General features: G+C 49.9%; 1 protein-coding gene across 5 annotated transcripts; it reads left to right on the top strand.

Moving 5' to 3' along the window:
- Nucleotides 1–14,071: 14,071 nt before the first annotated feature.
- On the top strand, nt 14,072–19,947 carry LOC125552578 (phototropic-responsive NPH3 family protein NPY4-like). Of its 5 annotated transcripts, none has more exons than XM_048716179.2 (5): nt 14,072–14,360; nt 15,386–16,172; nt 17,282–17,351; nt 17,723–18,880; nt 19,134–19,947. In XM_048716179.2, the coding sequence occupies exons 2-5, from the start codon at nt 16,111–16,113 to the stop codon at nt 19,662–19,664; spliced, it is 1,821 nt and encodes a 606-aa protein (XP_048572136.1). In that variant the 5' UTR covers nt 14,072–14,360; nt 15,386–16,110; the 3' UTR covers nt 19,665–19,947. The 5 variants fall into 5 exon arrangements, with proteins under 5 accessions (XP_048572136.1, XP_087374931.1, XP_048572135.1 ...); XM_087518805.1 differs by lacking the exon at nt 14,072–14,360 and adding an exon at nt 14,404–14,638; XM_048716178.2 differs by lacking the exon at nt 14,072–14,360 and adding an exon at nt 14,404–14,659.
- Nucleotides 19,948–20,613: the final 666 nt, after the last annotated feature.

Genomic DNA, 20,613 nt, shown 5'->3' with positions numbered 1-20,613 from the left:
TCGCCTGTCGATCTTTATCTGTCGAAGAAGGAACACTTGTTTATCACACACACACACACATACTTACAGTTCTCCTGCACTGCACAGTGGGGCCATGCCAATGCCAATGCCATTACCACAGGCTGTCGTCACCCCATTACTCCCGGTCCGCCGGCAGGCCCCACGCACCTCCCTCGTCCCTCTCGCCCGGTGTCGCGGACAGACATGGCCGAATTATTCACGGGGGAGGGAGGGAGGGGTTGTGCGTGTGGCACCTGCATCACTGCGCTGCGCTGCACGGCACGCATCGCCTTTCTTTCTTCGAGCAGGGGCAAGGATGGCGGCCGGTGCATGCATGATGCGTCACACCGTATGGGTCCGTGGCAGGGCTTGCATTCCCCATGGCATCATGGCTGGTGGTACTGTGTGTCTCTCTCTCTACACACGGCGTCCGCCCCAGCCCCAGCCCCAGTAGTGGTGGCAGCCGCTGCGCTGCATGCACCTGCGAATCGAATCATTTCCTCTCCTCCCACCGTTTTGCCGTCCCCTCTCCTGCCCGATCATACCGCACGGAGCCAGCCCGAGGAGAAGAGGATGCGCCTCTTTGCAAAGGCCATAATGGCTGCGTCCTCGAGTGGCCTGGATGTGTGCGCGATGCGACCACTCTCCGGCTGCGCCCACTGCCCCTCCCTCCGGTGCCTACTTTCTTTTCAGTTCTTGATGAGGTGGACATGTCTGTCTGCGTGGCGCAGTCGCACGTTGGATAGACGAGATTCTGGCGCCGTGAAAATGTCTTGAAATGCGGCGTGGGATCTCGAATATTCTCTAGCTTTGGCCGAGATACTGCTGGTGCACTGCCTCAGTGTGTGTGAGTTGCGCGTGTACGGTGTCTATGTTTTCTTTTTCTGTCAATTTGAGATTGCTTTTACCACGCTTGTCGCCTGGTTACGGTGTCTATGTTCACGCTCCTTCTTTCCTTGTTTTGGCCATGGAGAATGGAGAAAGAAAGTGAGATTAAAGATGGTGGTGGTCTGCTGTGCGACTGACACCGGCCGGGCGCTGCACTAGTCTCGTCTCTGCCGCCTGCATCGCATCGCATCGCATGATTCTCCCGTGGAAGCAAGGGAGGAAACACATGCGCATATGCTCAGGGTTCTCGCCAAAGCATTCAATGCCCTCCCTCCCGTCGGGTTCAGGCCGTGGCGACGATGGGATCGGATCGGATCCTCCCTCGCCGTTCCACCGGCGCACTGTTGGCAGCTGTCCCTGCAGCCAGCGGGTCTCTCGCGTCCGAAAGGCGATGCGTGGATGGATTTGCCAAAAAGGATTTTTCGCTTAAAACCGACCGGTTTGTCATGGCGGTCTCTGAAGCAAAAATGAAAAAAACTTGAATGAATGATGACGCGTGGACGGCACGCGCGCGCGTTGTTGACAAGTCCGACGGATCCGGATCCCCACCCCCGCCGTAGGATCAGAACGTTGGGCGCATGATTGGTGTCTGTCTCCGGCATCCAACACGTAGTACTACTGCTGTCTACTGCACGACGAGCTAGCTAATGATGGTCGTCACATCCCACGACCACGACCACGACCCCGCGAACCCGTAGGGTGGAGCAAAAGAAAGGAAAATACGTGCCACCACCAAGGATCGAGACGAGGAGGAAGAAGTACGTGGTGGAGTGGAGCTGGGCCACCACGGAAATGGTGGGTGTTGGGCATTGGGTTCTCCCACTCTCTGCTCCTCTGCATGCGTGCTGCTGGGTGGAGGCAGAAATAAAACGAACCACACCAAAGTACGGGCACACCCATGGCCATGGCCGGCCTTGGGTGTATACCGTGTCTGTGTGTGTAGCTGCTGCTCTCGAGTCCACCTACGTACGGGAAAAGGGGAAAAGGCAGGGCGTGTTGTATGCGCTGCCTGCCAGCCAAGGAAGAGAGAGGGAGAGACGAACAAGGGAAGAAGAAGAGAGAGAGGGGGGGGGGGGGGGGGAAAGAGTGTGTGTAGTGTAGTGTAGGATGTGCTTGGTGAAGCGCAACATCATGATGGGTTGTCGCGGTCAGAGCGAGCACGGCACGCCTCAAAAGAACCATCTATCTATCATCACCGTAGACCGGGCCGGACGCCACGCAGTAAATGTACTTACCACTCTACCATCGCATGCCATCCATCCATGCAGCGACCCATCTTTTCTTACCTCTCCTACGACCACGACTCTACTCCTCCCATTTATTATTGACCTAAATCCTACACGCCTTCCCTCGTATACTAGTACGTACTCCTACAGCTACTACTACTACTCATCGTATAGTAATGTCTAAGGCCAACTCCACCGCGCGACCCCAAACGGACGTCCGTTTTGTCCGGTTTTTGTCCCTTTGGGTAGGGATTTAGGGTCGTGTCCGGGCCTGTCCTGGGATGCGGTGGCCGTGCGCCCAGCGCGCGGACACATCCCGGCCGCATCCTGTCCGCGTATTATTTCTTTGCAAGTCCTTAACTTTATTTCATCATTCATTTTTGGTATATGAAAAATACATCATCACATTTTGACTAGTAAAGTAAGACCAAAGAAAACAAGAACCATAAGAATACATTTTAGAATATACCCAACTTTCATAACTGCTCCCTTGAGTTGGGTTAGGGCCTTCTCGATGCACTCGTTGTTGATCTGTGGAGGAAGAGGCTCGATCTGGCATCCTCCTTTCTTCTTCAAGCCAGAAGTCGATGTTGCTTCCTCCTCACACCTAGTCTCGTGTCTAGCCTTTAATCTAGCAACAAGTGCACTTGTCTCATTTAGAGCCTCTATGCTAGCTAAAAGTGCACGAACATGTACTAAATTTCGCTCTATCAATATATCGATGTATTCTTCTTCCCAATACCAAAACTTGCATCCATTCTACACAACAAAATTTGAAGTTAGCATAACTAGTTAAATCTAGAGCACAAACCGAAGCTAAAGAAAGCGCATACCCCATCGTTTAAGCACTTGATGAACACCCATTCGGGATGTTCCGGCGTTGTAGACACGCGGCGCACGACCATCCTTGGGCAGTGGTCGCACTTAATGGATGGCAACGGTGCGCCGGCGAGCTTTTGGGCAAGCACCGAGCCCAGCCGACCGCCATTCGTGTATCTGCCGGCGGACCACCGACGGTGCAGATTCGAGCGGCTAGAGGAGGAGCCACTGCCTGCATGTGGCCTTGCGGCCCTGCCAGGGCCTTCCGGCGAGGTGCCGGGCCAGTCCATGGCGCGGCCCGGCCTCCCACAGCCGGCCGAGCTCAAGACCGACCGGATCCGCCCCAAAACCGGCCGGCGGGTGCGCAAACCAGGTGGCCGTGGTCGTGTCCGAGCCCGGCGCCGAGGGGAAGGGGTTGGGCGAGCTCGCGTCCGAACTGCACGGCTGCAATGGCAGCGGCGGCGGCGGCGGCAGCGACGGGAAGAGTGGGGAAGAGTGGGGAAGAGTGAAGGGGGTGCGGCCGGAGGGAGGGAGGAGGGCGGATAGAAAAAGGCACGTCTTGTGCCACCGACGGGCGGGCCAGGGGAGGACACGCGCAGACGATCCGCGTGTCCGCGTGGTGTCCGTTTCACCCCAAAAGCGGCGCAAGTTTGGGCCGGGAATGGGTCGAAAACGGACACAAAGCGGACAAAAGTTCGTTTGCTCCCGCACGCTGGGCCGCCTTTTTTGTCCCTTTTACCCCAAACAGATGAGGCCGGATATGATAGGGTCGCGCGGTGGAATTGGCCTAATGCTAGAGGACGATGAGTACTGCATGCTAGCTGTTGTACGTATTAGTACTGCACTTTCCTTTGGTGTAGACCAGCAAGGGAAGCCGACCGTGCATGCGTGATGGGCTAGCTAGCCAGACCAAGACGCGTGATGCCGATGCGCGATGGGTGTGAGTGTGTGTGAGTGACAGCGCGCGCCCGAGCGGTCGACACGAGTTAGGCGCAAGGGCTGCGACGTTTTGCTCTAGAAAGGCGGCCGTCTACTCGTCTAAGCAAGGGCTAATAATAATGCGCGAGACCCCCGTAACGTCCAATTCATCCTCCTCCTAGCCCTAAACACAAGCAGAAACGCCAAGGACGACAGGGCCATCCATGATTCCAGAGCGGCTCTCGTACAGCCGCGCCACGACATGCACGTCCGCGTCGGCAGAGTCCGTCCCTCTCCGCGTTCCGCTCCTTGCACCGCGTTTCGCAGTGCGGGGCTGTGTGAACTAAACATAAACAGGAGCATGATTTGATCTGATCTGATTCCGCAGCCGCACTCGTGGTGGTACAGCAGCGCTACGGCATTTATGTCCACACCAGACACCGTGCCGGCAGAATCCTTGCACCACATCCATACCTACTCCTGCGCCATCGCCGTGCGAGGCTTGTGCACGCACCCGCGCACGCTAGCGCCTCTGGCGTCCGTCCGTCCTTCTCATCCATCAAATCGTGTTCCACGGCGGAAACGGTTTTCCGTCGCTGGGCCGGTGATCGATCATCCGTACCGCAGATGGGTCCGGTGAGAAACGCAGCCGCGCCAGCAGATCATGCGTGCACGGTGGCGGCGGCAGGCTTTGCGCCGCTCCCCGTGGCGCGCGACGCCGGCGCACGCCGTGGCATCCCAAAGCGAAGCAAAAGCAAAAGCGGCCGTCCAAACCAAACCTCGATCGATCTCCCGTCCGCTTTTGCAAGATTAAAAACGAGGAGCTCCTTGGCCAGGGGGGGGTGGGCGCGTGGGCGACGGATCGAAAAGGCGGGCGGGCTTTATCGATCGGACGCGCACGGCGCACACGGCGATCGGGGGGATGATTAGTCACGTCCGGCCCCGGTTTTGTGCGATCCGGGTGGGACCGGGCCGGATTAATTAATTAAACCCTCCCTCCCTGGAAAAAGGGTCAGCTTTAAGGTGAGTGGTGGCAGCCAGCCAGCTTCCCCTTTTCTCCTGCGCCCATGTCCGTGCCGTGCGTGCGAACCCTAGGTGCTCTACTAGTACATGCTGCCGCTGGTTGGTTAATGCTGTGGTTAACGTGCTCTACTAGTAGGCTGCTGTCAATGCATGGGTGCTTAGATGAGGTGCTAAGCACATTAAATAGCTTAGCAACTATACTCCCCAATGCATATGTGCTTAGCTTATGGTTGCTAAGCTTGCTTCATTTAATTATTTAGCAACTAAAGCTCTTCATGTATTGACGGGCTCCCTTCTTTTTAATGTTTTGCCTAGGTTCACGCGCTTAGCATTGGTTCTTCCTGGGTCACCACACCCATCTCTCTCCTCTTAAATAACTTGCCATATCAGATTTTTTGCCTACGTGAAAGGCTTAGCACCTGTATAAGGTGGAGCATTGGGAGGGGCCGTACAACGCCATCAGGGCATCTCCAGCCGCGCTTCCAGGAAGGCCTCCTCAGGTGATTTTTTTGCGCCGGCGCCAAAAAAACGGCACAGTCGCGCTCCCAGGAGCCCAATTTTCGCCGGCCTGAGCCGAAAACAGCGTCGGCAGAACCATGCCGAACCCGGCGCGCTGGGGGCGCCCGGGGGCGCCGGGGCGAAATATTTTGGCGCGAAACAGCCGCGGGCCCGCCGCGTCAGCGACACGGCGCATCGTCTTCCCCCAACGGCCTCGGTTCCCGCGGGGAATCAATGACAAGGCTGCCGCCGGTCAGCCTTGCCATTGATTCCTCACGGGCGGCGCGTCACGGGACGACGCGCCGACGCCTCCCCTCCCTCGCACGCGTACACACGGGTGCGGCGCGGCTATATAGCCGGTGGCCTGCACTCGCTTGTGCCCACACCAGCCCGCCCCTCGCCGCCGCCCAGCTCCTCCCTCTCCCTACCTCTCCCGAGCGCCGCCGCCCATCCCCTCTCTCTATCTCTCTACCTCTCCCGAGCCCGTCGCCATGGCGGAACGCTACCCCGGAGACGAGGCGGCGGCCAACGGCTTCGGCCGCCGTTCGCTCCGCGAACAGGAGTCCTGGCTCCTGTTCCAGGCGAACATCCCGGCACCGCCGGACATGCGCGCCGGGCCAACGGGGTGGAGGCTCAGCGCCGGGGGAGTGCCCATTCCCCCGTTGCCCGACGCCGTGGCGAAGCCGAAGTACTTCGTCGAGGAAGTTGAGGTCGTGCGCGCCTCCCTCACCGACGCCCAACTCTCCCTCCCCCAGTACGCCGCCGACAACCACGCGGCTTGGGCGGCGTATTTCGAGCGCCGCCAGCAGCAGCGCTTGGCGTCCACCAACGGCGCGCCGGTGGTCGGCGACCGGCAGAACAGCGAGGGGTGCCACCTGTGGTGGGGCGTCCCCGGCCGCACACTCGAGGGCGTGCTGACGTACCTCGAGGGCGGCAACGACCCGCCGTTGGCGTACCCGGCGAGGGCGGCCGCCCCGGCGCAGCACCGACGCGTCGGGCCATGGGCGCCAAGGAGGTTCGGGTCCTCCTCCTCTTCTTCCTCCTCCCGATCTTTATCGCACTCCTCCGGCACTCCGGCCCTGCTCGGCGTCAAGGCCGAGCCCGCGGCGGAGACGCCGCTCGGCCGGCGCACTCGCAGCGCCGGCATCGTCATCAACGAGGGCGACCGGCACGCCTACTCGTCGGCTCCTCCTCCGCGCTTCGTCAAGCCAAAGACGGAGCCGGGGCTCGCGCCGGTGAAGAAGAAGCCGGCCGCGCCGGTGACGACGGAGCTCGACGACGACGACGACGCGGCCCTGGAATGGGCGCGTAGGGACTCCATAGCGTTGGAGAAGGAGCGCCTGGAGAAGGCGAAGGAGCGCCAGCGCGCCGCCCTGCTTCGCTTCGCGGAGCGTCGACGCGGCCGCGACGAAGGCGGAGTCATCGTCATCTGCGACAACGACGACGACGATGCGCCGCCACCAGTCCGCCATGGCGACGCCGGGCAGGGGTCCAGCAGGGGCGCCCGCGTCAAGGAGGAGAAGGCCGACGACGACGATGGCGGCGACGACGGCGACTTCAGCCAGTTTTTCCTTTAGATTAGTTTATGTATATGTGCTATGTAATGAAAATCCGCGAACTTTGACAAAATGTGCCGAAATTTATCGTGTTTGGCCGAAATTTATCGTGTTTGACCGAATTTTATCGTGTTTAAGCCAAACTTCTCCGAACTTCTTTTATTTTAAAACATGCCTGGGGGCGGCCCTGGGGCCGGCGGCTGGGGACCAACTCGCCCCCAGACCTAATTTTTGCGCCGGCTCACCCCAGGCGGCGATTTTAGGTGCCCGCTGGGGGGCCAACGGCTGGAGATGCCCTCATCCCTAGCAACAAAGCTGCAGTCTCCGGCGTTTTGACCGCGTTAGGTTTGCCTTTTCGCAAACATTTTGTGTCTCGCCATGCGGCCGAAAAAAGAAGTCTCAATGCATAACATATACTACTCTCTTCGTTCACTTTTATAAAACCTTTTATAAAACGTTTTAGACAGTCCGGACAATGCCCAAGACAATTTAAGGCCAATTGTCTGAAACGTCTTACTCCCTTCATCCGGAAATAGTTATCATTAAAAATAAATAAAAGGAGATGTATCTAGATGTATTTTAGTTCTAGATACATCCCTCTTTATCCATTTTGATGACAAGTATTTTCGGACGAAGGGAGTACAAACAGAACGGAGGAAGTAGCATGAAGGTCTAATGTAATTTGTTTTCTTGGAAGAAAGATAATCCAACCCATGCATCGATTGATACCTTATACTTATTTAAAATAAATGAACTAGTCGAAAATACTGCTGTGCTAATTGACGGAGCTATGTGCAAGCCAGATCATCACTGTAATATTAGGCGAGCCAATTAGAATGTAAAAAAAGTTAAAACAGGTGAAAGTGGTAGTAGCTGTTGGAAATATGCCCTAGAGGCAATAATAAAAGCATTATTATTATATTTCCTTGTTCATGATAATTGTCTTTATTCATGCTATAATTGTATTATCTGGAAATCGTAATACATGTGTGAATAATAGACACCAACATGTCCCTAGTAAGCCTCTAGTTGACTAGCTCGTTGATCAACAGATAGTCATGGTTTCCTGACTATGGACATTTGGATGTCATTGATAACGAGATCACATCATTAAGAAAATGGTGTGATGGACAAGACCCAATCCTAAACATAGCACAAGATCGTATAGTTCGTTTGCTAGAGTTTTCCAATGTCAAGTATCTTTTCCTTAGACCATGAGATCGTGTAACTTCCGGATACCTAGGAGTGCTTTGGGTGTACCAAATGTCACAACGTAACTGGGTGACTATAAAGGTATACTACGGGTATCTCCGAAAGTGTCTGTTGGGTTGACACGGATCAAGACTGGGATTTGTCACTCCGTATGACGGGGAGGTATCACTGGGCCCACTCGGTAATGCATCATCATTATGAGCTCAAAGTGATCAAGTGTCTGGTCACGGGATCATGCATTACGGTATGAGTAAAGTGACTTGCCGGTAACGAGATTGAACGAGGTATTGGGATACCGACGATCGAATCTCGGGCAAGTAGCATACCGATTGACAAAGGGAATTGTATACGGGGTTGCTTGAATCCTCGACATCGTGGTTCATCCGACGAGATCATCGAGGAGCATGTGGGAGCCAACATGGGTATCCAGATCCCGCTGTTGGTTATTGGCCAGAGAGTCGTCTCGGTCATGTCTACGTGTCTCCCAAACCCGTAGGGTCTACACACTTAAGGTTCGGTGACGCTAGGATTGTAGGGATATGTATATGCAGTAACCCGAATGTTTTTCGGAGTCCCGGATGAGATCCCAGACGTCACGAGGAGTTCCGGAATGGTCCGGAGGTAAAGAATTATATATAGGAAGTGCTATTTCGGCCGTCAGGACAAGTTTCAGGGTCACCGGTATTGTACCGGGACCACCGGAAGGGTCTCGGGGGTCCACCAGATGGGGCCACCTGCCCCGAGGGCCACATGGGCTTTAGGGGTGTGCGCCTTGGCCTATATGGGTTAAGGGCACCAGCCCCAAGAGGCCCATACGCCAGGAGATCAAGAAAGGAAGAGTCCTAAAGGGGGAAGGCACCTCCTAGGTGCCTTGGGGAGGAGGGATTCCTCCCTTGGCCGCCGCCCCCCTAAGAGATTGCATCTCCTAGGGCCGGCGCCCCCCCTAGGCTCCCTATATGTAGTGGGGGAAGGAGGGCCTCTCAACACACGCCTTTGGTGCCTCCCTCTCCCTCTTCAACACCTCCTCCTCCTCCGTAGAGCTTGGCGAAGCCCTGACGGAGTACTGCAGCTCCACCACCACCACGCCGTCGTGCTGCTGCTGGAGCCATCTTCCTCAACCTCTCCTTCCCCTTGCTGGATCAAGAAGGAGGAGACGTCACGCTGACCGTACGTGTGTTGAACACGGAGGTGCCGTCCGTTCGACGCTAGGATCTCCGGTGATTTGGATAACGTCGAGTACGCCTTCCTCATCCCCGTTCTTTGAACGCTTCCGCGCGTGATCTACAAAGGTATGTAGATGCAATCCGATCACTCGTTGCTAGATGAACTCATAGATGGATCTTGGTGAAACCATAGGAAAATTTTTTGTTTTCTGCAACGTTCCCCAACAGTAGCATGGTCAAGTTGAGTCAAATTAAAAAAGGAAAAAATGTTAAATAGTGTAAATCATGTCACAAACTTGAATATTTAGGATATTTTTTTAAAAAATACCCTTATTTTTTATCTTACACGAACATATTTTCTCTCCCATTTAGCCATGGGTTAGGCGCACATACAATTACATCCTTGTGTTGCAAAGTCCATATTTGCCATATCTAGCCTATTAATGGCTTTTATACCTATTAAGGTTTCAGTGAGGGTGCATTAGTTCAAAATGCTAACAGATTAGTTAATATTTTATTTCGTAGTTCAAATTCGAACTCACACCGGTAGACCTGGGCTTTCCTCGGGTCGGTCTTTAAAAAGCCTGGCCCCAAAACCCGAGCCCGATATGATGACTTGGCCCGAAACAACTAAAAGTACATTTTTCTATTAAATAATCTTATTTAGTCATTTCAGGGCATATAAAAACATACAATAGCAACATATTGAATAAAACTACAAATTGGAATTGTTTTAGGCTTTGAGGCTTTTTATTCTGGCCAAATTTGGAGCCCGGGCCCTTCTTGGCCGTCGGGCTTTGGCTTCGGGCCATCGGGCTAGGCTGAGCATGTCTAGGTTTACTCACCGGTGAAAAACTAGTTTCGAGAACATGATGTTGTGTGTCTCATTAGACGGATTATGGAAGTTCATGTACATTATGCTCTTTGATTCAAAGACTATAACTAATTTCACTATTATACTTAGCTAGCACGGTGACCGTCATAAAATGTGAGGATATTATATTTACCGTGTCAAATGTGTTAAGTATTTATTTCCATATTACATAGATGTTTTTTCATCCCATTTACCCCTACATTTTAGACATGGATACAATTACTTCCTTGTTTGCAAAGTGTATATACCAGCCTTTTCTGGCCCATTAATGGCTTTTATTTTATACCTATTTAAGAAAACTATTTAAAAGACACCACAACAGGAGGAGTAATCCAGTAGGTATGAGACGATCACCAAGATCAATGGTACACATATTATTCTGGAAGGCTTTGATACTTTGGCATGGGCAACTATCTACTCCTCCTTGAGGCTACGCCGTGAAGACGTTCATAAAGACCCATAATGTACCATAAATACGTATATACTATTTGCCAAAAAAAACAATGAGTATCCAAGCCTGTTTTGCCAGCAGGGCTAGGTTAAAACAATGAATATCTTGAAATCTCATTCCACCTTCTTTCTTTGGCACACATAACTTTCATCACATAAACCAATGCATTCTCCTTTAATTGTCACTGTCACCCCACCAACAATGCGATATCGTGTCTGTAATTCCTTTACAAATCTATTTTGAAAATTTGAAAAGCGACATTGCATAAGATGTATAGCATGTACAATTTTGATTTGAGTAACACTTTCTTTCCTCCGGTTGAAAGTTGCCTTTCCTTCCATCTCATAATTCTTTTCATAACCCGATCCATCAAAAACTAGAATCAATATGTTCTATCTAATCCCATAGTGGATGGTAAGCCTAGATAAGTATTTGATAGTGCCTCAGTCATTATATTCAAACTGTTGCAAATTTGTTTCTTCATCTCAACTCTAGTATTAGGGCTAAAAACACACTTGACTTTTCGACGTTAACTTTCTGTCCCGAAGCAGCACAATATGATGTAAGGATTTCTTTGAGACACCCAGCATTTCTAGTATTGACCTTCATCAGGATTAATGAATCATCTGCAAACAATAGATTAGCGATGGTCGTGCTTCCCTACGCACCTTCACTCCCTCAAGCTCCCCCTCTTCCCCAGCTTTATTCAGCAAGCAATCAATCCTTCAGGACATAATAGAAACAAATAAGGCGACAATGGATCGCCTTATCTCAGGCCTCTAGACGTTTTAAAAGTTTCTGTTTCTTCCGAGTTTTGAGTTAAAACGTACATGGTGAAGGAGTAGGTATGAGCGGGTCGTCCAAGATCAATGGCACACATATCATTTAGGAAGGCTTTAATATTGGCATGGGCTATTATTTACTCCTCCTCCAGAAAGGTGTTAAGTATTTATTTTTATATTACAGATATTTTTCCTCCCATTTTACCCATGCATTTACAGATTTTTTAGACCCTGAAACCGACGCTATAAAATCCTATTTTTCCAGAAAAAATCTGGGAGAAAGAATTATCGCGATCCACGAGACGGAGCCGCCGTCACCTCCTGTTCTTCATCGGGAGGCCAGATCTGGAGTCTGTTTGGGGCTCCGGAGAAGGGGATCTTCATTCTTCGTCATCACCAACCTTCCTCAATCGTCAATTCCATGATGCTCCCCACCGGGAGTGAGTAATTCCTTCGTAGGCTCGCTGGTCGGTGAGGAGTTGGATGAGATTCATCATGTAATCGAGTTAGTTTTGTTAGGCCTGATCCCTATTATCCACTACGTTGTAAGATTGATATTGCTATGACTTTGTCATGCTTAATGTTTTGTCACTTTGGGTCCGGATGCCATGATTTCAGATCTGAACCGTTTATGTTATCACCACTATATCCATGTTCTAAATCCGATCTTGCAGGTTATAGTCACCTACTACATGTTATGATCCGGCAACTTCGGAGTGACAGAAACCGGGACTTCTCCCGATGATGACCGTAGTTTGAGGAGTTCATGTATTCACCATGTGTTAATGCTTTGTTCCGGTTCTCTATTAAAATGAGGCTTTAATATCCCTTAGTTTTTAATATGGACCCCGCTGTTATGGGAGGGTAGGACAAAAGATGTCATGCAAGTTCTTTTCATAAGCACGTATGACTACTTACGGAATACATGCCTATATTATATTGACGAACTGGAGCTAGTACCGTATCGCTCTAAGTTATAACTGTCTCATGATGAATATCATCCAACAAGTCACCGATCCAATGCCTACAAATTTATCCTATATTGTTCTTGCTAAGTTACTACTGCTATCATCACTGTTACACTTGCTACAAAATTACTGCTATCACTGTTGCCGTTACCGTTGCTGGTGCTACTATTATCAAAACTATCATACTACTTTGCTACCGATCACTCTGTTGTAGATAATTAATCTCCAGGTGTGGTTGAATTGACAACTCAGCTGCTAATACCTTCAAATTTTTTTGGGCTCCCCTTGTGTCGAATCTATAAATTTGGGTTGAATACTCTACCCTCGAAAACTGTTGCCATCCCCTATACTTGTGGGTTATCAGGGGGGGGGGGGCTGGGAACCCGACCTCGACCCCCCCTCCCCCCGCGCTGATTTTTCCGCCGGCGCGCCCCCGAGCGGCGCTATTTCAAACCCCTGGGGGGCGAACAGCTTCCGGTCAAAGTTGTTTGACCCAAACTTTGAAAATTCATAACAAATTCATATGAACTCAAAAGAACGCAAAATAAGATATCAAAATATTCATAAAAACATCACCTATATGCACATGTCATTTATGTTCATGACAAAAATAGTCTTTAAAGCTTTTCAGGGTTTATATCGATAAAAACTATTTAGGGTGAACGTGAATAAATGCACGTGTAGGCGATGAATGTAAATTACATGCGCGTGTAGATGATATTTTTATTCACATTTTGATATCTTATTTGCATTCTTCTGAGTTCAAATGAATTTTTAAAGTTTCGGTCAAACAAGTTTGACCAACAGGAAGGGCATTCTCATGACCTAAAATGCATTTTTGGGGTAAATTTGAGCACGTCAAAAAGTTAGGTGTATATCTACTTGATTTGAAAATTACAATTAATTTCACTATTATACTTAGGTAGCACGGTGACCGTCGTAAAATGTGAGGATATCATATTTACCGTGCCAAATCGTGTTAAGTATTTATTTCCTTATCACATGTATATTTTTTTCCTCCCATGTACCCTTGCATTTTAGACATGGATGCAATTACTTGCTTGTCTGCAATGTGTATATACCAGCCTTTTCTAGCCCATTGATGGCTTTTATATTCCCTCCTTTTCGGTTTATAGGGCTTATCTCAAAATTTTAGTTTTTTCATTTCATAAGGCTCAATTTGGTTGTTTTTCATCACATGTTCAGATTTCAAGGTGCATTAAATCATTGCATGCAAGTACTAAGAGAAAATTGACCAATGCATGTAATTTATGCATGCATGCATTGCAATTAATGCATTGGTAAACATATTTTTTTAGGAAAACAAGAGCATTAATTGGGTGCTTTTGCAAACTACAAAAAGTATTCCACCATTCACCATCTATCTTGGTATGTGAGAATTTTGAATTGAGCCTTATAAACCAGAAAGAAGGGAGTACCTATTAAAAAGACGCCATAACAGGAGGAGTAATCCAGTAGGCAGGTATGAGCCGATCATCCAAAATCAATGGCACGCATACTATCATTTAGGAAGGCTTTCAATACTTCGGCATGGGCTATTATTTACTCCTCCTCCAGGCTACGCTACGCTGTAAAGACGTTGGTATAGACCCATACTGCACCATAAATACGTAGGTATATACCGTTTGCCAAACAAAAAATAAAAGGCAGCGTTGAGCAAAAGGCGCCGGGGCGAGGCAGCGGCACGGCGGCCACCACCACCACCCTGCGGCAGGAGCAGGACCGCGCGCGGGAGAGAGCTTTCTATTCCATTCCCCTCTCCTCTCCTGTGGAAAGCAAAGCAGAAGTGCAGGAGCAGTACGACGCGCGCACAGTGAGCTGAGGCCGTGGGCGCGGCGGCAAAGAAAACCCAACAAAGCCCAAAAGCGACGGATCGATCCCGGCAGCCCGGCTCCCTCAAAGGCCTTCCGCCCGAGCACCCGCTGCCCCCTTGCCGCTCGCTCGCTCCTTGGACGCTTGCGGTGAGCCTCTTCCTCCCTCCCTCCCCCCCTCCGATCTCCCCGCTTTCGCTTTCCCTGTTGCATATCGCTCCGTTTCACAGTGCATTGCGAGGAAAAAGAGAGAGCGGGGCGGTGGTAGTGGTGGCGCTGTCTCTCTGCTGCGGGTACTTGAGGAGGCACGCCGGGCCGCCTCGCTCCTCGCTCGCTCCTCGGGGTGTGGGTGCAGTGCAGTTCACGGCGGCCATTGGAGGGAGGGAGGAGGGCGCCTGCAAGCAAGCAGGCAAGAGCTAGCTTGCAAGGTCACCACCCTCTCGCCCGAGGTTAATCGCCACGCCCTCCTCCGCCTTTCTCCCGCTCCCAGCACAAGCACAAGCACGCACGCACGCACGCGGGCATCGGAGGGAGACACTCCTCCCAGCCGGGTCGACAGGGAGACACGGGCACATGCGCGCGCGCACTTGCGTCGCGTGGCCGCATCCTTCTCCCCGAGCAGGGCAGGGCACTTGCTGTTGGCGGCGAGCAGTTCTTGGGGCCGGCTCCGTCCGTCTTTTTCTCGGGGGAGGTGGGTCTGCCTCCGTCCTCGCACTGTTCCTCTTTCTCCGGTCATAGCCCGCCCTAATCCGCCCGCTTTCCGTTTGTTCTTGCGCGCTTTGTTGGGTTGGGTTGGTTTTGTTTTGTTGCCATCCCCGTGGCTCGCCTCGCTATAAATCTCGACGCCTCCCTCCCTCCACATGCTCCCTCGTGGCCGTCACATTGCGGCTGCAATTCCTGTGGGCTCAACGGGTTTTTAATCAATCAAATTCCGTTATCCCCCTCCCTCTCGCGTAATATAAGTAGGAGTATCTCTCTTCGTCCCGGCACAAGGCTGCGAGATCTTGCTACAAGATTCCTCCCCGCGCAAGCACGAGCGCAGACCGGAGCGAGCAAGTGGTCGCCGGTCCGGTCTCCCCGTTGCCTCCCCATTTGCACTAGAGAAAGATGCGCCGTGTCGATCAACTCGTTTAAAAAAATCTCGGCTAACTCTGTTTTCCCCGTTGTTTGTGCAGAGATTTGTAGGGTCTGGGAGGAGGAATGTGGACCGGTTGTTTATGCTAGGCGCGGGCGTTGGACACAAGATCCTGCCTGCGTGATTCTTTCTCTCCTTCTCGGTTTACCGGTGCTGTGGCGGGGGAAGGGAAATTTATTGCGGAAGATCTCAACCCGCCGGGATCAAGAAGGACGGACAGGCGGATTAAGAAATAGACAGTGGCAGGGGAGGAGGAGGAGGAGGAGGAGGAGGAGGAGGAGGTGGGGCTGTGTCAGCTTTGTGCTTTGTGGGTGTCCGCCCCTCCCCGCCATTGTTTACTCCCCCTGAGGCGCTTGTGCTCCTCGCCGCCCGCAACACCGCCCCGCATAAGTAGGGTGGAGTGTGCCTCCCTCAAGGACCGATCCTGCCGCTGCCGCTATTGTTTCCGTTGTACGGGCGCCGGGCCGGGCACGTTGCCATATTCCGTCTCCCTCCCGCCGCCCCCCTCCCCGCCCCACCGGCCTACCCAAGTTGCTTCTGTTCCTTGTACTTGCTGTTTCTTTGCCGTCTGGACTCTGGAGCCGTTGATGTTCCTTCCCCGGACAAGTAGTATGATGGGTTAGCATAGCACACAAGTCGTCTTCTTCTTCCTCCTCCTGCGGTGGTGGTCTGCTCTGCTCTGCTCTGTGTGTGAGCGCATTGTTGGCCTGGGGGAGTGAGAAGCTGCATATTTTGTTCGTGCTTTGAACCTCTGCTTCTGTCAAGATGAAGTTCATGAAGCTTGGATCGAACCCGGACACCTTTCAGGACGATGGGAGCGAAGTCAGGTGAGTGATCCATTCATCCCTCCCCTTGCATGTTCATTCACCTTGTTCCTGTGCATTGTTTCTGTTTGCTTGCTTGCTACCTCTGGATCAGCATACAACCATCTCACCGCTTATTGGTTTTAGGTATTATTAATACATGATCCCAACAAGAACCGGTTTTTGTGTCAGTTCTCTTCATTTCTGCATCTCTGAAACTTCTGTCGAGCTTTAGCATATGAATTACTCCAGTCATATAGAGGGACCATAACAAAATGCTAATAACGGACAACCAGCATAAACAACTATGGTATCTTGTTTAGTTTTGTAGTACATGTGAGTATTATATTTCCCCAGCTTCTCAGATCCTTAAGGGTCAAAGTTCAAACCGTGGGACTACCACTTTCTTTTATATCCTCTCATTGTCAAATGTCTTGTGGGTAATATACCCTATCGTATCCAGGATATGTGCATGTTTTGTTCCTGGGATCCACACAAGTACCTTTAGTATGATTTCCTTTTTCCGGGGAGCCTTTTGTATGATGTTAACTGCTCCAAGTTTAATGTCGTCTACTTCAGCCTTGGTTAGAGCGGAATGGCCGTTATTTGTCGGATCTTTCTAAAGAACTAATGATATAGCTGCATGATTGAAAAAGTCCCCTAAAGATAACCGTACTCTTGGATATCCAAGTGCCTAAAGGGATTTTGAGTTGAGAACTTGGAAGTGATTTTAAAATGGTGCCTCATTTGAAGTTTTTGACGATCTTTCCAGTTATATTTGAATTGCTAAATATTAGTTCGTACTACATGTAAGTTCATTTCTTTTTTACAAAAATATTTAATTGGATACTGCTTTTGAGTTTTTTTTACTTTTTAGATTCTAAATGTGCACGGTTATTTCTCGTGTAACATTCATGATTTTTCATTGTGCATTCCCCATCTCTTTAAATGGTCTCATGCTAAATAGACAAATCTGTTATCCACTCATAGCAACAACAACAAAAATATTTGAACAAAATACTGTCTTGTCCTTCCAATTTATCAAATGATTACCAAAAAAAAGAAAGATATAACATGATTGCAGTTGCCTGTTCCTTTTTTATTTCTCTTATGAGAATTGTTTGTTTTTGCAGAATTGTGGAAACTGAATTGGTGAGTGATATCACTGTTCGTCTAGGGAACACAAAGTTTTACCTTCACAAGGTAAACAATTCAGTTCTCTTCATTTACCTTTTGCTGTAGACTGCTTTCATAAGATCTATGTTAGTAAAAATTAGTCGTACTTCAGAAGATCATGGCCTCATGTCTTTTTTGTTTACTTTTAGTTAGCAACTTATTCTCCTATTTCCATGTCGAAAAACCCTTGTACCATGTTCTTTTTATCTCATATTATTAGCCCTTGTGGTTTCACTCAAGTTAGTCTATTAATTTATGGTATGGAGTTCACACAATTCATTGATCCATTGCAGAGATGACATTGTTATATATTTTTCTTCTTTATCGAATGCACTGTTATATTTTCTAACGAATGAGCAGTTATATTTTCCTGATTTTTACTTCATCCGTCCATGCAGTTTCCACTTCTATCCAAGTGTGCTCGCTTTCAGAAGTTGATCCCAACTACTGGTGATGAAAATATCGATATCCACATCCATGACATTCCTGGTGGCCCAAAGGCTTTTGAGATATGTGCCAAGTTCTGCTATGGCATGGTTGTCACACTCAATGCGTATAATGTCGTTGCTGCCCGCTGCGCTGCGGAGTACTTGGAGATGAATGAAACTGTCGACAAGGGTAATCTGATCTACAAGATTGATGTCTTCCTCAGCTCAAGCATATTCAGGAGTTGGAAAGATTCCATTATTGTCCTTGGGACAACAAAAGCTCATTTACCATGGTCAGAGGATCTTAAGCTGGTTAGCCACTGCATTGATTCTATTGCTTCAAAAGCCTCTGTTGACACCTCCAAGGTTGAATGGTCATACACGTACAATCGCAAGAAGCTCTCAGCTGAGAATGACCTTGATATGCAATGGAATGGAGTCAAGAAGCAGCCGGCTGTGCCTAAGGATTGGTGGGTCGAGGATCTCACAGATCTCGACATCGATTCCTACAAGCAAGTCATATCAGCTATCAAAACAATGGGCATGGTGCCCAAGGATGCTGTTGGTGAGGCAATCAAAGCCTACACATACAAGAAGCTCCCCTCACTAAGCAAGGTTTCAATGATCCATGGTGATGGAAAGGTCCGAGCGATGCTAGTTACCATCACATGCTTGTTACCATCAGAGAAAGGCTCAGTCTCATGCAGCTTCCTGCTAAAGCTACTGAGGGCAACCAATCTGCTTAAATGTGGAGAGATGTGCAGGAAAGAGCTCGTGAAGAGAATTGGACGGCAGCTGGATGAAGCGTCCGTGTCTGATCTTCTTATTCCTACAGTCGATGGGGAGACAACTGGTTATGACATTGACATGATCCTTAGTATCGTCGAAGAGTATGTGAGGCAAGATAGCAAAAATGCTCAGAAACATAATGCTGAGGTGAACGGTCACGTGCAAGCACCTAGTGCATCTATGATCACAGTAGCAAAAATCGTTGATGGTTATCTCACCGAGGTTGCAAAGGACCCAAATACCCCTGTTTTGAAGTTCATCAATCTTGCTGAGGCAATTTCAGGCAATTCAAGGCCTTTCCATGATGGGATATATCGCGCCATTGACATGTATATGAAGGTACTCTTATAACTCATCATCTGCATGTACATTGCCTACTAAATCACTTTCTTGTGCATACTTCCAAATATATTCCTAATGTATCTGAATTGTTGCTGTTTTTGTTTTTGTTTATGAAATGTTTTTGCATTCTTTCCTGTCATCGCAACCAATATCTATGTATACATATAGATGCATATAGATTTCTCATTCCTTATGGTTCTATATTCGTTTGATAAACGCTTTACATTTTCTTCTCTGAAATTTTGAGCAGGAGCACCCAAGCCTAAGCAAGAGCGACAAGAAGAAGCTGTGCTGCCTCATGGACTGCAAGAAGTTGTCGCCAGAAGCATGCGCTCACGCCGTCCAGAACGAGCGCCTCCCTCTGAGAACCGTGGTTCAGGTGCTGTACCACGAGCAGACAAGGGCATCTGCGGCGGCAACCGTCCGAGCTGACAGCATCTGCATCGGCTCCTACGAGAGCTCAAGGTCAGGCGCCACAACCAACACTGAAGACGAGTGGGATGGAGTCATAGCGGTGGAGGACCTCAGCCTTTCATCAAAGACCACGAAGCTGGAGAAATGCCACAGCGCCGAGAAGAGCCACGGCAGCAGCAAGAGCACCACCAACGGCAAGGCCAAGGGCGGCGCGACGCCGAAGAAGGTGCTGGGGAAGATGCTGTCGAGCAAGGCGCTGACCGGGGAGCGAAGCAGCTCGGACTCGTCGGACAGCGCCATCTTGCGGAGCCAGGACCATCCCAAGAGGACTCCATCCAGGAGCACCAAGCCGTCGGCTGCTGCCTAGCCCTCCCTGCATCTCATCAAAAGAGTGGTGCTGGGGTTTTAGCTGCTGCTGCTGCTGCTGCTGCTGTCTCTTCTTCTTTATGAATGTTGCATAGAAGCAAGAACTAATGTTTTTTACAAGTCTGTAGGGATGTTATAATGTCAGGTCTGCTTTTAGGGGGATCTTGTTGTTTAGCATGTAGGCTTTGCCATGGAACCTGTGAGACCTTTGGTGCTACTGTGAGGTTTTATGCCGTTCACTCACTCCTGGTAGTTATAAGAAGCCTGATGTGTTTGGACCTTAAGTTGCTCTGGCCACAGCGACGACGTGATTTTAGATCACTACCAGGGTTCTGGATGTGATATCCTGAGCTAAGAATTGCAGATTAGCAGGTTTGGGTTAGAGACAAAATAAAGGATCAGTAAGGTACTGTAATCTAACCGAACCCAGCGAAGCATCGGCAAAACGTATCACTCTAAGAAATTAGTAGGGTTGTCAAACGTAACAAAAATGTGGTATCACAAACGCAAAGGACTAGCATGCAAATTTCTAACAAAAAATTGGACCATTTCTTGATCTAGAGTGAATTCCACTTTTTATTCTGTAGTTGTACATTTGTTTTTTTTTGAAAGAGAAGGTAGATCATGATCTACCTTATGCATTCAAAACAGGGCAAAAAACCTGGATAACAGGAGTCATATTACATGAAGGTGGTGTGGGCGCAACACAGCATGTGCAGCAGGCCACCACCAAGCCTAAGCAGGAAAAAATGAAAATAGAGGGAATTAGGCTTAGAGAAAAAGAGCAGCATAATTACACAAAGTAGCTAAATCTTGATCGCGTCGGGCTCTATGCTTCCAGAGATGAAGAAGCTGATGAATCTCATTGAAAGCCCGAGATGCAGTCCATGTCTCTGTCCTGAAGACAAGAGCGTTCCGGGCTGTCCAGAGAGCAACTGCAATCGCCGTAA

Source organism: Triticum urartu, chromosome 4A (genome assembly GCF_056163025.1).
Source record: "Triticum urartu cultivar PI428250 chromosome 4A, HENAU_Tu73, whole genome shotgun sequence".
Lineage (NCBI taxonomy): Eukaryota > Viridiplantae > Streptophyta > Magnoliopsida > Poales > Poaceae > Triticum > Triticum urartu.
The sequence above is the reverse complement of the archived record's forward strand: the minus strand, read 5'-3'. Positions and strand labels throughout refer to the sequence as shown.